Source organism: Pantherophis guttatus, chromosome 6, assembly GCF_059756535.1.
Source record: "Pantherophis guttatus breed Tessera chromosome 6, ASM5975653v1, whole genome shotgun sequence".
NCBI lineage: Eukaryota > Metazoa > Chordata > Lepidosauria > Squamata > Colubridae > Pantherophis > Pantherophis guttatus.
This window is the reverse complement of record NC_142068.1, coordinates 98,527,237-98,542,115: the sequence shown is the minus strand read 5'-3', so window position 1 is coordinate 98,542,115 and position 14,879 is coordinate 98,527,237. Positions and strand designations below refer to the sequence as shown.

At 39.3% G+C, this 14,879-nt stretch overlaps 1 protein-coding gene across 4 annotated transcripts in view; it reads right to left on the bottom strand.

Moving 5' to 3' along the window:
- MYOZ1 (myozenin 1) overlaps window positions 1–14,879 on the bottom strand; it is a 37,330-nt gene that overhangs the window by 14,764 nt on the left and 7,687 nt on the right. For 2 of the 4 annotated variants that reach the window (XM_034435274.3, XM_034435275.3), the window contains 2 exons: window positions 11,223–11,315; window positions 7,436–7,617 (listed from right to left, as the gene is read on the bottom strand). In XM_034435274.3, the coding sequence (XP_034291165.1) occupies window positions 7,436–7,617; window positions 11,223–11,298 (258 nt within the window). In that variant the 5' untranslated portion in view covers window positions 11,299–11,315. The remainder of the gene's footprint in view (window positions 1–7,435; window positions 7,618–11,222; window positions 11,316–14,879) is intronic. The other 2 variants (XM_034435276.3, XM_034435277.3) reach the window with 1 other exon arrangement.

Here is a 14,879-nt window from a genome sequence, read left to right as displayed (position 1 = left end):
AGACACATTTAATTCTAGGAATTGCCACAGGAACACAGAAGTCCAACTGCATGTTTAACCCTCATGCATTAAAATCTAGTACTTTTGTCATGTTTTGACTGAGTTTGAGTTAGTCATTAAATAACCAGGCTGAGAGACATATGTTGTTTCAGACATAAGCCAGGTATTTTACTTCTCGTAGCTCCACACAAAAATCACAAAGGTGACCAATTTCCTGCCATTACAAGGCAGTGGATTCCCTTCACTTCCAACATTTCCAATTAGGCCATGGAAGATGATCCTTCTCAAAGAGATGGAGATGGTAAGGAATCCCTGGGTCCTGCCATCTCTGAGAGAGAGACTGGTCTGCTACACTGACAGGATAGCATGACTGCCTTTCATGATTGAGGCCATTGAGTGTGTTTCTATTTCTACCCCACTGAGTAAGGGCTTACTCTCTAAGTTATTAACAACAGTCAGCCTTCTCAACTACTTCAATGCTTTCTTAGTTATTTTAGTGTATAGGGGAGGTTATTTTACCGTTTTTTTCCAGATGCATTCCAGATACATACTGTATAATATTGTGCAAGTAATGCTATGAAATTAAGGAAAGTTAAGGGTCTTTTCTTATTTCTGTATTGCTTCCAAGAAAACTTTGTGGGTGACACCATGTGGTCATCAGATATTAAACAGAATAAAAGTGTGAATTTACCTTTTACAATGTTTTTTGCCTGTAATACTATCGACTATTTTTCCCTTATCTGTTTAAAACATTTTTTCATGCAAACTTATATACATTTACTGAGACAAAAAGCCAATTGTGTTTAATGGCATTATGTCTGTGAGTACAGAATTGCAAGTGAATTTTTTTCCATCATGAATGGAAGAACTACAGCTTTTGAATTGTAAATAAAAATAAGTGCTGTTAAATGCAACCACCTTTATCTAGAAAACCAGCTAACCTGTCTGGTTAGTAATGAATCTTTGTCAGAAGTTTCTAGGAGTATAGGCATCCAAGTATTTTTATATCACCATTAATGCTGCCAGCTCCAGCATCTGCACTGCAGACAGCCTAAAGGGAGGCATACTGTAGTAACCAAATCAGGACGGGACAATGGAATGGAGTAGGTTGAGAGCGATTAGTGTCACTTTGTCAAATGTTTTGCTGAAATCAAAATATATTGTGTCCATAGCATCCCCACACTCTATCAAAGACAGGAAACAAGCCCTTGCCCTCCACACCCCCAAAGAGAAAATACAGTTTTGCCCTTGAGTCCAGTGCTTCAAGCTTCCTTGGCTCTTATAGGATTGTAAATATCTAAAAGAAATATGTATTGCCTGTGATGAATATGATAGGATACATTATCATTATAATCTACAGGATTCTTTTATAGTTTAGTATCCTTATACAATAATTTCATAATATTGTAGTGAGTAAATTCAAAAAATAAAATTCCAAGAATTAAATGTATGCTTTATATTGATAATCTTTCCCTAGTTGTCAGTGGGTATGACTCCTATGCAATTCAGTAAGTCTGGGAGAGGGAAGCGAGATCATGCCTTTGAGCCGAGCAATACAGGTGGCCCAAGGCTGGATTCTCTCCTATTCTATTTCATGTCCACCAGGAGAGATTGATTGATGGTTTGGGATACAATATGATCAATATTCAGATGATAGCTAGTTCTACCTCTCTACCTAAAACCAAATGGGAGAAATGGTAGAATCTAGATTTGAGGCTAATATGATTAGACTTGATCCAAACAAGATGCAGTGACTGTGAACTTTCTGTTTCTGTTAATTCAAAACCAACCAATTGTGAGACAATCCCAACAATAGTTCTTGATGGGATTGTGCTCCCCAAAGGGCATTTATCTAGGGTTTCTGCTGGATTTACAGCTTCTGCAGGTGCAGCAGGTGGACAGGAGCGCCTTGGCCCAGCTTTGCCTGGTGCACTAGTGCTAGGAGTCCCTGAGACAAGAGGCCCTGGCAACGGTCAATCATGCCCTTGTCACTCCTGAACAGAGGTGCTGTGAATGGGATTGCCTGTGAAGACCACCCAGAAATTTCAGTTATACACAAGCACAGCTGCCATATACTAAGAGGATAATCCCAGGCTTGTCACATGATATAGGAGCTGTGTTACTTGCCAGTTTGTTTCTGGGTGCAGTTTAAGCGCTAGTAATAACTTACACAATCATAAATGGCTTGGGACCCAGATATCCAGAAATCCTTTGGTTCCAGATAGAAGCTGCCTACCCAAGATATGCCAGTAGAGAAAGTATGTTAAGAGTGCCACCCATCCCCTGCAAGAAGGCTGAGAAGTGGAAGACGGCTGAGAAGTGAGCAGCCATTGCTGAAGCTCCCTTCCCATCACACTAACTTCCCCCCCAAATTAAGTTCATGGTTACTATTTAGGAAGTTGTTTAGGCAGGAATTTTTGGGCTAAGTTTTCAAATGTGGACATGTGTACCTGCAACGGGGGGGGGGGGCATCACTGAGAGTTGTGTGCTCAGATTATTATTTTTGAATAGTTCTTTCTGTGTTTATTATTTTTAAGCTACTGTTTCATTTTGACTAAAGAAAAGGAACTTGGCAAATAAATACTTTTTTTCCTGTGGAAAGAAAATAATATTAAAGAAATAGTCAAAAAGAATATGGAGGGTTATAAACAGAAGACAGTATTTCCTGAGTCCCCCCCAAATCCATAAAGAAGTGGGTAGTTGCATAATTGTTGCCTGCTGCCCAGAGTTACTTTCTGTGAGATGGGCAGCTATATAAATATGATAAATAAATAATAAGTCATCAGGAAAAGTACTTCCCACTGCCCCATCATGCCTTGAAAATCTGGCCTGGAGACATGATTTTGATGTCCATTTATGCTGTGTGTTATGTGGGGAAAAGGATTTTGTCCTTTAAGCAACTATTGTACTTCTCTGATTTTGTCATGTTTTTTGCATTCATTCATTTGAATAATTCCCAGAATAATTCAGCAATCAAGCAGTCCAAAAATACATATTTTATGAATAAGAATAAAAAGTTAATAAATTGCACATATTTCAAAATTATTTTTGCTCTCCATTAAGATTCAGCATAAGTATGATTTTGATCTACCAAAAGATGGTTGTGCAGTACTTCCTAAGATCTGGACTGTAAAAATCTGGAAAGCAGCAGAGTTAGAGTTTTTATATATATTTTGCTGCAATCTTGGAATGATTTACATTGGTGAATCATTCCAAGAATGATTAACATCATAATAGTAACATAATAGTAGAATAACAGAGTTGGAAGGGGTGTTGGAGTCTTTTAATCCAAGCAGGAGATCCTATACCATTTCAGACAAATGGCTGTCAGTCTCTTTTTAAAAGCTTTCAGTGATGGAGCACCCACAACTTCTGAAGGTGAGTCCACTTGTTTACTATTCTTACTGTCATGAAATTTCTCCTTAGTTCTAAGTTGCTTTTCTCCTTGATTAGTTTCCTTCCATTGATTCTTGTCTTGCCTTCTGGTGCTTTGAAAAATAGGTTGAACTCACCTCTTCTTTGTAGCAGCTACTTAAATATTGGAACACTGCTATCATGTCATCACAGTCCTTCTTTTCACTAGACTAGACAATTCCTGCAACCGTTCTTGCTTAGGTTGGAGTTTCTTGTCTTGTAGGTTTAGTCTCAGAGTGGCTAGAGTTGCCTCCAGACCCTTTGCATTTTCTTCCAGTAATTCATTTAGTCTACTTTTGGTGCATGTGTAATTTGGGTTCTCCATGGGCATAAGCACATACATGGAACATACTGCTAGGCCTACGCTTGCTACTAGGTAGTACTGTACAAGTAATCCTCAACGTACAACAGTCCATTTAGTGACTATTCAAGGTTACAGCAGGAGTGAAAAAAATGACTGATGACGGTTTTTCACACTTAAGACTATTGCATCATCCCCTGATCACATGATCAAAATTCACACACCTGACATCTTAGTTATTTATTTATATTTATGACGGTTGCAGTGTCCCAGTGTCATGTGATCACCTTTTGCAACCTTCTAACAAGCAAGGTCAATGGGGAAGTCAGAGTCACTTTACAACTGTGTTACTAACTTAACAGCTGAAGTGATTCACTTAACAACGCTGGCAAGAAAGGTTGTAAAATGGGGCAAAATCACTTAGCAACAGAAATTTTGGGCTCCATTGTGGCCATTGGTCGAGGACTACCTGTAATGTATATATTTCCCTAGAACTAAATAAAAATGCTAATTCTATGGCTTCTGATTAGCATAGGTCCTCAGTGATGGACACACCATATACAATGAGATTAGAAAGTACTGTGAATAGAGGCAGCAACGAAGTTCTACTTATTTTTATACTCTTCATAATGATTTATGAGGTTGCAGTTGCCTATTCCAATATGTTGAAAATATTTAAAGTTTTAATATAAACATAACTACCATATTTCAACAATTTCCAATGCTTTTGCCTCATATGCAGAGGTGGGTTTCAGCAGGTTCTGACCAGTTCTGGAGAACCGGTAGCGGAAATTTTGAGTAGTTCGGAGAACCGGTAGTAAAAATTCTGACTGGCCCCACCCCCATCTATTCTCTGCCTCCTGAGTCCCAGCTGATTGGGAGGAAATGGGGATTTTGCAGTATCCTTCCCCTGGAGTGGGGTGGGAATGGAGATTTTACAGTACCCTTCCCATGCCATGCCCACCAAGCCATGCCCACCAAGCCACACCCACAGAACTGGTAGTAAAAATTTTTGAAACCCATCACTGCTCATAAGGAAATAGTTCTATCAGCAGTTACTGCTGAAATTTTGTGCTATTTGGAAATGAATGAATTGTCCATGAATCAGTATTTTCATCTCTCTCTCTTGCACCACAGAGGTATGGGAATCCTATGGTAATGGGACTTTTCCTGCTTCACTGGGTGAAATACCAGAGGTTCGTACCCCATTTAAGGTTCACCATCTGTTGCAGAGTGGCTATTCAACTGAAAGGCTACTCAAATGAGCAGGAAAATGCAGAGCAGAATGCAGGAAAATGAATCTGCATTTAATAATATTCCATTCAGTCAACAACCTATATAAGAGAGTTACCAGAACTTATCTGTGAAAATCCAGATGACCACAAAAAAGCAAAAAACCAAAACTCTTGACTCTTTGCTGCAGTTTCATCTGGCATCAGATTTTTTGCAGCCAGATTGGGAGCCCTACCTTATAATAGCTCTCTAAACAAACTTTTCCCTGAATAAAGAGAGAAACAGGAAACACAGAACTCTGAATTCTCTTGTCTTTGGGCATCTTTGTCAGACATCATCTTTTCTCATCCTTTGAAAGCCTTCTTTTTCCTTTACTATTCTTAGACTAATTCAGAAAGCAAAAAACAAATAACTGCAGTTTATTGCACTGAGGGAGTGCAATAAAGGGAGAACACTTTAGAAAAAAGCTGCATATGTAATGGATGGATGGATGGAAGGAAGTAAAGAAAGAAAGAGAAGGAAAGAATAGAATAGAATAGAATAGAATAGAATAGAATAGAATAGAATAGAATAGAATAGAATAGAATAGAATAGAATAGAATTTTTTATTGGCCAAGTGTGATTGGACACACAAGGAATTTGTCTTTGGTACATATGCTCTTGGAGTACATAACAGAAAAGATATGTTCATCAAGAATCATAAAGTACAACACTTAATGAAGAAAGAAAGAAAAGGAAGGAAGGAAAGAAGGAAGGAAGGAAGGAAGAGCCAACCTTTCCTACATATTCCTATGGTTACTTCAACAAGGCCAAATAACAAGTTAAAATATGTCATCAGCTTAGAAGTGTCATTTCTATTGATGAGTTTTTAATAGCTGCATTCAACCACATGTTTAAACTGGGTTTGTGAGAGAAATAATTACTTAGGTTCACATGAAATATTACATTATAAACCAATCAAATAGGTCTGGTTTGTACAACATGCTAGTCACAAAACCCTAATTAAGGTTCACAGGGGCCAAGCTTAACAAGTTACGTGGATGTGTTTGCTAGATTTTTATCTCACTTGATTAAATGTTGCGTGAACACAATTATTTTGTAAAATTAATTTCTAATTCAGATAAGACTTGCATTCAGGGGTGGGATTAGAAAATTTAACAAACGGTTCGCTGCCCGCTTGCTGGGTGGGCGTGGCCATGGGGGCATGGCCTACATGGCCTGCTGCACCACGGCCGGGGGGGGGGGCGTTTTCACTCTCCCAAGGCTCCGGAGCTTTCCTGGAGTCTCCAGGAGGGTGAAAATGTCCTACCTTGGGCACTGGAGGCCGGAAACAGGCCCGTTTCTGGACTTCTGGGAGGCCCATTTTTTGCCCTCCAGAGGCTTTCCTGGAGCTTCCAGGAGGGTGCTCCAGGAAAGCCTCTGGAGGGCAAAAAATGGGCCTCCCAGAAGTCCAGAAACGGGCCTGTTTCCAGGAGGGTGAAAACAACCTCCCCTGGGCACAGGAGGCCCTCTAGAGGCCGGAAATGGGCCTGTCTTTCACCTTCCCAGAGCCTCTGCGCGATCCTTGCACTTACCTCGCATTCAAAACAGGCCGCATGGAGACTCCTGGGAGGGGAGGGTCAGGGTGGGTGTGATCAGCCAGTCCTTAGAACAACCGGTTTGGTGAACCAGATTAAAATTAACATCTGGTTTGCCCGAACCATTCCAAACCGGCTAAATCCCACCCCTGCTTGCATCTCTGAAGTGATTGCAGTTTGCAGAAATGTTTCATGTCCTGCCAAATCTTTAAAAAGTAAGAAATTGTTTCTGTTGAACTGAACAATGTTTTGTCCCCACCTAATGAGGAAGATCCATGAATGAAAAACAAAACAAAAACAAAAGCAGTTTTTGTACTCCACTGACAATGTATCAGAACTACAGAATAAAATGGAAGGATAGAAAATATAGAAACATGCTTTCTTTTTCTGATGCACACAAATTTACTATTTTTCCCCAAATGCAATTCTAGGTGCTTTCAAAAGGACAGGTCTTAGAGCTACCAGTCAAAAGGTTTTATGCAGCTATTCCAACTTTTCTCTTTTAGGGATTTTATGGTATGGAAAAGAAGTTAAGAGTGTATATTTGCATATATGGAGCCTGAGTGGCGTAGGAGGCTAATGCCTCCTACTAAGGCAGCATTTAACATCCAGCTGCCTGCAATTACTGTGAGTTCAATTCTCACCAGGCTCAAGGTTGACTCAGCCTTCCATCCTTTCTAAGGTGGGTAAAATGAGGACCCAGTTTGTAGGGGCAATAAGCTGACTTTGTATAAAATATACAAAAGTATGAAGGCTATTGCTTAACGCATTGTAAGCCTCCCTGAGTCCCCGGAGAAGGGCGGCATATAAAAATAAATAAAAATAAATAAATAAAAATATATATTACCTAGATCCAGCCTGACTATATAAATTTACCAGATTGTCCATTCCTGTACCTGCTTGTACCTACCACAGAATCGCTGGTGAAGGCATCAGGGTTGTTTTCATATATGAATTTCTCTACTCTCAGCTGTCGAAGTTTAAACATCTTGGATCCCCTGTTGGTAAGGAGAGAGAGTTCTTCTAACATCACATCCCTGGGAATGCTGATCTTCTTCCCGAGGTTCAGCTTGGACCCTTCTTGCGGCATGACTGAAGGAATACAAAAAGAAGCCTATTATAGAAGCAGCAAAACTTAACCTGTGTTGCAATTCCTCAGCCAAGGCCACTAGAACAACTCAACAACCTCTGTTTACTTAGTATTACTACTAAAATTTGCTTTCCCTAACAGAATACACTCCATAAGGAGTTTAATGCCCGAGGATGGAATTGTAAGAGAAAACCACCACATTCTGGAATTGTTAAGCCTTTTCTCCCGTTCCCTTCCTTTTATTATTATTATTATTAATTTAATTTGTATACCACCCTTCTCCCAGAAGGGACTCAGGGCGGTGAACAGCCAAAATTAAAAATACATACAATACAAAAGTTAAGATAATTAAAAAGAATTAAATCATTGGCTTCCCAATTTAAAACCCCCAAGTCTATAAAATTTAAAATCCCAATTAAGAACCATTTAGGCTAGGCCGGCTTGGTGGAATAAATAAGTCTTCAGGGCCTTACGGAAGGTCCGGAGGTCCGGGATCAGTCATATTCCAGGAGGCAGCTCGTTCCACAGGGCGGGTGCCCCCACAGAGAAAGCTCTCCCCCTGGGGGCCGCCAGCCGACATTGCCTGACCGACAGCACCCTGAGGAGGCCCATTGGCCAATGGGACCAGGCGGTCTCGCAAATATCCTGGCCCTAAGCCATGGAGTGCTTTAAAGATGAGGACCAATACCTTAAAGCGCACCCGGAAGACCACCGGGAGCCAATGCAGCTCGCGCAGGAGAGGTGTTACACACCTCGTCGCTCCCATGTAACACCTCTTTGTTGAATATTTCTCTGTAAGTATCTTCATCTGGCTTTTTCTGGATCAGACATTATTGCTAGATCTTCAGGCCTACCTAGACTGTCATCTACAACTTAACCCAAAGGTAGCTTTGATGAATTATGTCCTGATCATGGCAAATGCAATTATCTGCATCTCTGAATTGCTAGTAATTTCCGTCATTCTAATTCAAATTGAATTTGTCCTCCCAGGTTGTAACAGTGGTAACATCTTCAACTTAAGTATGTTCTAAGGCAGGGATGTCAAACTCATGTCGTCACGGCGGTGTCACGTGATGTATCGGGACTTCCCCCCCTTCGCTAAACCAGGCATGGTCATGGCCAGTGTGTGATGCATCCGGCCTACGGGCCGTGAGTTTGACAGCCCTGTTCTAAGGTACCAATATGAGGCAGATGCTTTGGCTGCCTCAAAAGCACCTGAAATACTTTCTTATTTGTTGGAATCCATGACTAAATAAAACCAATAATATAAATAAAACCTAAATATATCTCTATCAAAATCTTAAGAATATTTTTAATAGAAATTCCTGGGATATTCCAAACATGGACTAAAGAACTGGAATTTCCAATAATGCCCTATAAATGCATTTGTGTCTTTAAAAATATTTATAAATGGTATCAATAGATTTGATGTTAAAGTGGATTTGTTAAAAACTTGTATTTACGGTACATTGGACCCCCAAAGAATGTATTTGAAAAAATGGACATCAAGTTTTTGTGCTAGAGATGTAAAAAAAAATTGAGAGTTCATTGAGCTATATGATATGGTCATGTGATATCTTTTGGGAATTGTGTTAATGTATACTGTGTAAATAGATTTATGGGATAACCTTTAAATGTTAAAGATGTTAATGTGATATTGAATTATATACCAAAGCTTCGGGATCTGACTGTTTATCAGCAGTTATGGTTTTATTGAGCCTGGGAAATGAGGTGGGCAATAAAAATAAATACTGTATATTGAAAAATTGAAAAAGTAATATTATTCTAGATATTAAGGAATTCTTTTGGGAAATGGGTGATCTCGGTACACTAGTTTAACATCATGGTTTGAAAACCACTATACCCATATTGCTTATAGTATTAAAGGCAAACAAAAGATCAATAAAACTAATTTCAGTAAGAATTTTTCAGAACTGATGTTTGAAACACCCTTGCAAATGAGGCTACGCTAAAGTTTTTTTAGTAGCTTTTTGTGTGATTTTTCACTGTAGTCCAAATAAAGTTGGGCAAATCCATACTAGAAATTCTAATATGTGACTATCCCAACTCTCAGGGATATAAATTTCTCCCCTGAGCTCTATATTTTCTGTCCAAGATTTCATTTAACCTTCTGCCTCAATACGTCTGATGGTTTGGCTGTAATCTTCCATTTCTCCTCCTTGATCTCTATTTCTAACTTTCCCTGAAAAACCAGGTCAACCTGATCTCACTGAAACCTAGTGGGATGAAGGGGACATGTGAACATCTTCCTAATATGACAAATTATTAGGAATAACACGTAGTTTAAGGAGTGAGAGCACTTAGGAATTGCATCTCTGATTTCTTATCCTGTTCAGCACTCTGCCTGGGACAGGAGATAGGTTTCTGTGCCTTCCTAATTAAATTAACAACTCCTAATTAAATTAATCAAATGGTCTAAAATAGGAAATTGAAAACTCCTGAGATTGGTGACAGAGATTTTAACATTCACAACTGAGACTGCCTTGTTTTAACCTACCTGAAAATGAAAAAAGCTATAAACCCCTGAATTCTCTGGGAGAATGGGAGACATTCTTGCAGCTTCAACTGCTGATCCTACATAAGTCTGAGTTTTAATTATTGTGATTGAAAATTATGGGCATCTACAACATTTCTTCTCTGTGTCCTCAACCAAATATAGTTTTACTGACTCCTTAGCTTTCTATAGAGCTGAATGAAATATAACAATTGACTTGATGACATAAAAGCAGGTGACATAATATTAATAATCAAAATGCTTGAAGCGATCTTCAGTGATGTTAATGGATAACCGCTTCCTGAGTTAAATCAGTGTTATGTGCAACTTTTCAGGAAACAAACAGCCTATGCAATCCAAGTGTGCACAATCAGATAGCAGGGCTTATAAAGCATTCTTTTCAGTTTATTTTGTAGAATTGTTCCCACCTATGATAGCTGAACCATCCATATTTTTAAGAATCTGACACACATTTTTCAATTTTTCAAAACTGAAGAAATTAACATTTTACTTAGAGCCTAGGATACATTGTATAAATCTGAACTTAAATTATTGAGATGGGAGGTCTAGATCTATAAAATATGATAGTCCCCTACAAATCCCAGTGGCAGAAATCTGATGGACTTAATGTAAGATAATGTAATGATTCTTTGAAAGAGAAAACAATTCCTGCTGATATTAAGTGTGTGATGTGATCACTTTTGAATGAATCAAAATTTGAGATTATCATCAAGAGCAAGTGTCTAATCTTACATTTTAGCAAGATACTGGATAGCCTCTCCAATCCACATACTGTTAAGGGAATTTTTACTTTTACATCCATGAGAAATACCTGTATTTCCCTTTGGAGTTCAACCTCTGTGATAACTTGTTGGAAACAAATTACAGTATGTTGCTCTTTGGCTATCACCATAATTTTACCATAATTTCCTTCTCCATCTCTTTGACTTATCAAAAATTGTAGTTCTACATATTATGTCAAAGTGTTTTCTCTGTCTGGGAGAATAACCTCTATGTTTTTTGTAAATCATTTTCTAGATACTAGGGAAGAATTATTGGAAAAGGAATGTGTGCTCATGGGATATCTCTTACCTTCTTGGGTTAATTCTAAAATGAGTTTAGAAGGTTTTCTCTTCCTTTTGGGAGCTGGGGTTCCTGCAAGAGGCATGCTGTTCGAGGGGTTTTCTGTGTGAGAATGGAATAGTGGAATGAATCTGATTCTTGTAAGATGCAGATGCAGAACTTATGCTGTTTCAAGATGGAACAATTTTAAATTCCACATATCTATAGAAAAGGTGACAGCCACCTTTATGTCCCCAAAGAAAAGGACATAAAAGTGCATACAGAACTCCTCAGGCAAACCCATCACCAAAATTGCCCAGCATACCAAAGACCAAAATCATTCTTCCCTGATCAGACCCAGTTTGGAATATTATATCCAATTCTGGGCATTCCAATTCAATAAGATAATGACAAATTGGAGCAGTTTCAGAAAAGGGCCACCAGCACGATGAGTAGTCTTTAAACCCAACTCTTCAGGCTGCCACATGAAAAGGAAAGTTTTCCTTCAATTGAAATTTTTAATTCAGACTGGATGGACATCTATCAGTGAGCAGGCTGTTAAATTAGATGACCTCAAAGGTCCCTTCCAGGATTATGATTGTACTAGATGATTTAAAGGCAATGTACTTATTGCAACACCTTCCCGTGCTGGCAGAATTAACTAGTTCCAAATCTAACATTGGTATTGTATAACTTAACTCCTGAATAACAGAATTGGAAGGAAATCTTGATTTGAATAGAACCTTGGATTGAATCAGTTTGGAGTTTGGTAAAGTTCTCCTGTCTTTATTACTGTCATTTCAAATTAAGATTGAATTGAATACTCTCACATTAGTCTATTTGGCAGACTGTTTCCTGTAACCTTAATTATGAAATTAATTGCTACTCTGCAAATTTATTTTCTCTCTTTTCTCTATTATTGTATTATTGTAATGAAATTATACTGTGAACATTGTATCAATGTTTGTCTTTCTGCTAGTTAGCCTGTTATAATAAATTTGTATCCTTAATTGATTTATCATACTCAGTTAATCAACAGTTTCTATAAAGCTATAGCAAAGTTTTTATCGCACTATGATACACAAAAGAATGACCACGAAGAGTCTCCTGCTCATGCTCAAAGATCAAAGGTACTCTGCTTCTCAGTATAAGTTGCTTTGATAGGAATGTGGGAGACTTTTGGGCTTCTTAGAGGCATCTTTGGCTATTATTGAGTGAGATTATTGTATTAGATTAGACTTTGTCTGACCCAGTAGAGTTTTATCATAAAAAAAATCATAAAAAACCAAATCTTGATAGTGATAGTAGTTGCTCCTGAGTGAAATAATAGTAAAGGCTCTGTTGCCTTTACTTTTGGAGGAGATTGTTCAGATGCCCAATGCACCTTTATTATATAGGTGCAAAACTTTCTAAAAGTGTTGTTTGTTTGAAGAAAAAAGTTCAACGTATCACCACAATCATTTAGAGTGGAAGGGCTAGGAAGTACTTAATCAAGCTCCCAATTCCAACTTCTATATAGTACTTAGCATAATGAGTTTAGCCCAGTTTTCATAATGAAAACTGTAATGTAGCAAAACAGAATGAATGAGCCAGAACAGAAAGTAATATTTGCTTCCTGGATCATAGTTTCCTGCAACCTCCTAAGACACTGAAGAAATAGCATTTAGGCTTATATACTGCCCCACTGCACTTTACTGCAGTCTCTAAGTGGTTTACAGTGTTAGCTTTTTGCACCCAACAGTCGGGGTCCTCATTTTACTGACCTCAGGAGGATGGAAGGCTAAGTCAATCTTGAGCCCCTCAGGAACAAACTCCAGACTGTGGGCAATGTTTAGCCTGTAATACTGCACTATCAGGGCTCTTCTACTACTGGTGCAGTGGTGGGTTGCTACCTGTACACCCCAGATTGGGTGAAATGGTAGCGGCAGCAGCGGGAGGCTCCGCCCACCCTCCCAGACGTCTCTGCGCATGTGCAGAAGCATGCAAGCACACCCGCACCCACGAGTAAACCGGTAGCAAACAAAATTGAAACCCACTACTGTACTAGTGCTATATGAAAACATAATCTCAAAGCATCCTAACTTGCCAATAGGACAAGCAGTGAGGAATGGTAATTGTCATATACTGTCCCAAAAGTATGATGTAGTAATTTAAGTAATCCAAGTATTATTAAAGGCATTTGTGATAGAATTGATAGGTGAGCTAGTCACAGTCCAGACTAGGGTTCAAACACATAAAATTCTACATGGACAATTAACATTTAGAGGTAGAACGGAAAGTCATCATACTCAGGCAAAGATTAGAATTTCCAGTCTGCCAGAACATACTGGTAGAAGGTAGAAGGATAAGCTACCATAGAAGTAGTTCCATTGCTGTTCTGCAAAACCTGATCTATTGGAAATAAGACCTTGCTCATTTAGGGTCTCAAAGTGGTCTTCCAGGGCAGAAAGAAGACAAGCTCCACTGTTTGAACTGTCCTGTCTCATCTACAGATTAGAGAGGACCTATCAGGCCACGGGGAGTTCAGGTTTATCAAAATATGCAGGATTCCAGCAGATGGTAGGCATGCCTATCCAATCTCCAAACTGTGAGGAGACAACCTTGGTTGGATTTCTAATGCAGTTATTTTCCAGGGCTTCTCTCCAGCTTTGTTATTAAGATCAAGGTACCTAGAATAAATTGGCCCTGCTTACATTACCATAATGATCTGCTGCAGTGCAGGGACATCTACCAGGGTTGAGAGGTGGGGGCAGGTTAACAGTGTGAAAATGGCTGGCATAATTGGGTAATCCTGGCCACTTTTCATGCAATGCTCCTTACTGAGAGTGGGGATTTGATTGCTGGGTTGCACCATTACCACACTGTTAATTCTTCCACAGATGACTCTGCTGCAGTGTTAACCTATCTGAACTCTTTACCTTCTCTTCTGTTAAGCCTGGCTAAGACACTGAGCTTGTCAATCAGAAAGGTTGGCAGTTCGGTGGTTCAAATCCCTAGTACAGGTCTCCTGCATGAGCAGGGGGTTGGACTAGATGACCTCCAAGGTCCCTTCCAACTCTGTTACTGTTACCTGTTAACCTTGTTTGGTTCTCATTGGAACTGTGAATATCTGTAGATTCTTAAATGTTGTGTGGGGGCAGGCTCTGAGTTTTCCTGAGACATAATGGCCAAAACACAATGTAGACTCATGGGTTTTGAACTGGAACATCCTGGCAACAAGTTAGCTAGATTACTTGGTGGAACCACTGCAGAACCTAGGTAGCTTTCAGTTCCCTAAACTTTTGATGCTGGAAGGGGTAGAAATATTGTGTATTGGTGTGGAAATTTGTCTATCTGTGTGAATTTTGTTTTATGCTGTTTATCTTGATTAATTGTTAGCAGGATGTCATTTTCACATGGGGTTTGGCCCTGCTTCTGGAGAGGCCCTGCATCCAAAGCAGTGCCATGCCTTCTTATCCCTTATTGAGCTGCCAAAAAATTCAAAATTGGAAAAAACTTGTTTTTGCAATTTGAGACACATGAACTCCAGGTGGCTGGGAGTGATTAATTGTTCCATTGTTAGGGAGTCCTGTCAGTGCTTGGCTTCTGGCATGGTGCTTGCTCCTTCCCTTTGGCTGCAAGGTCTTGGAAACTCCCTAGTGGCCTCACATGAGACACAAGGGCTGCTTTGAGTAGCCAGGCTGGCTT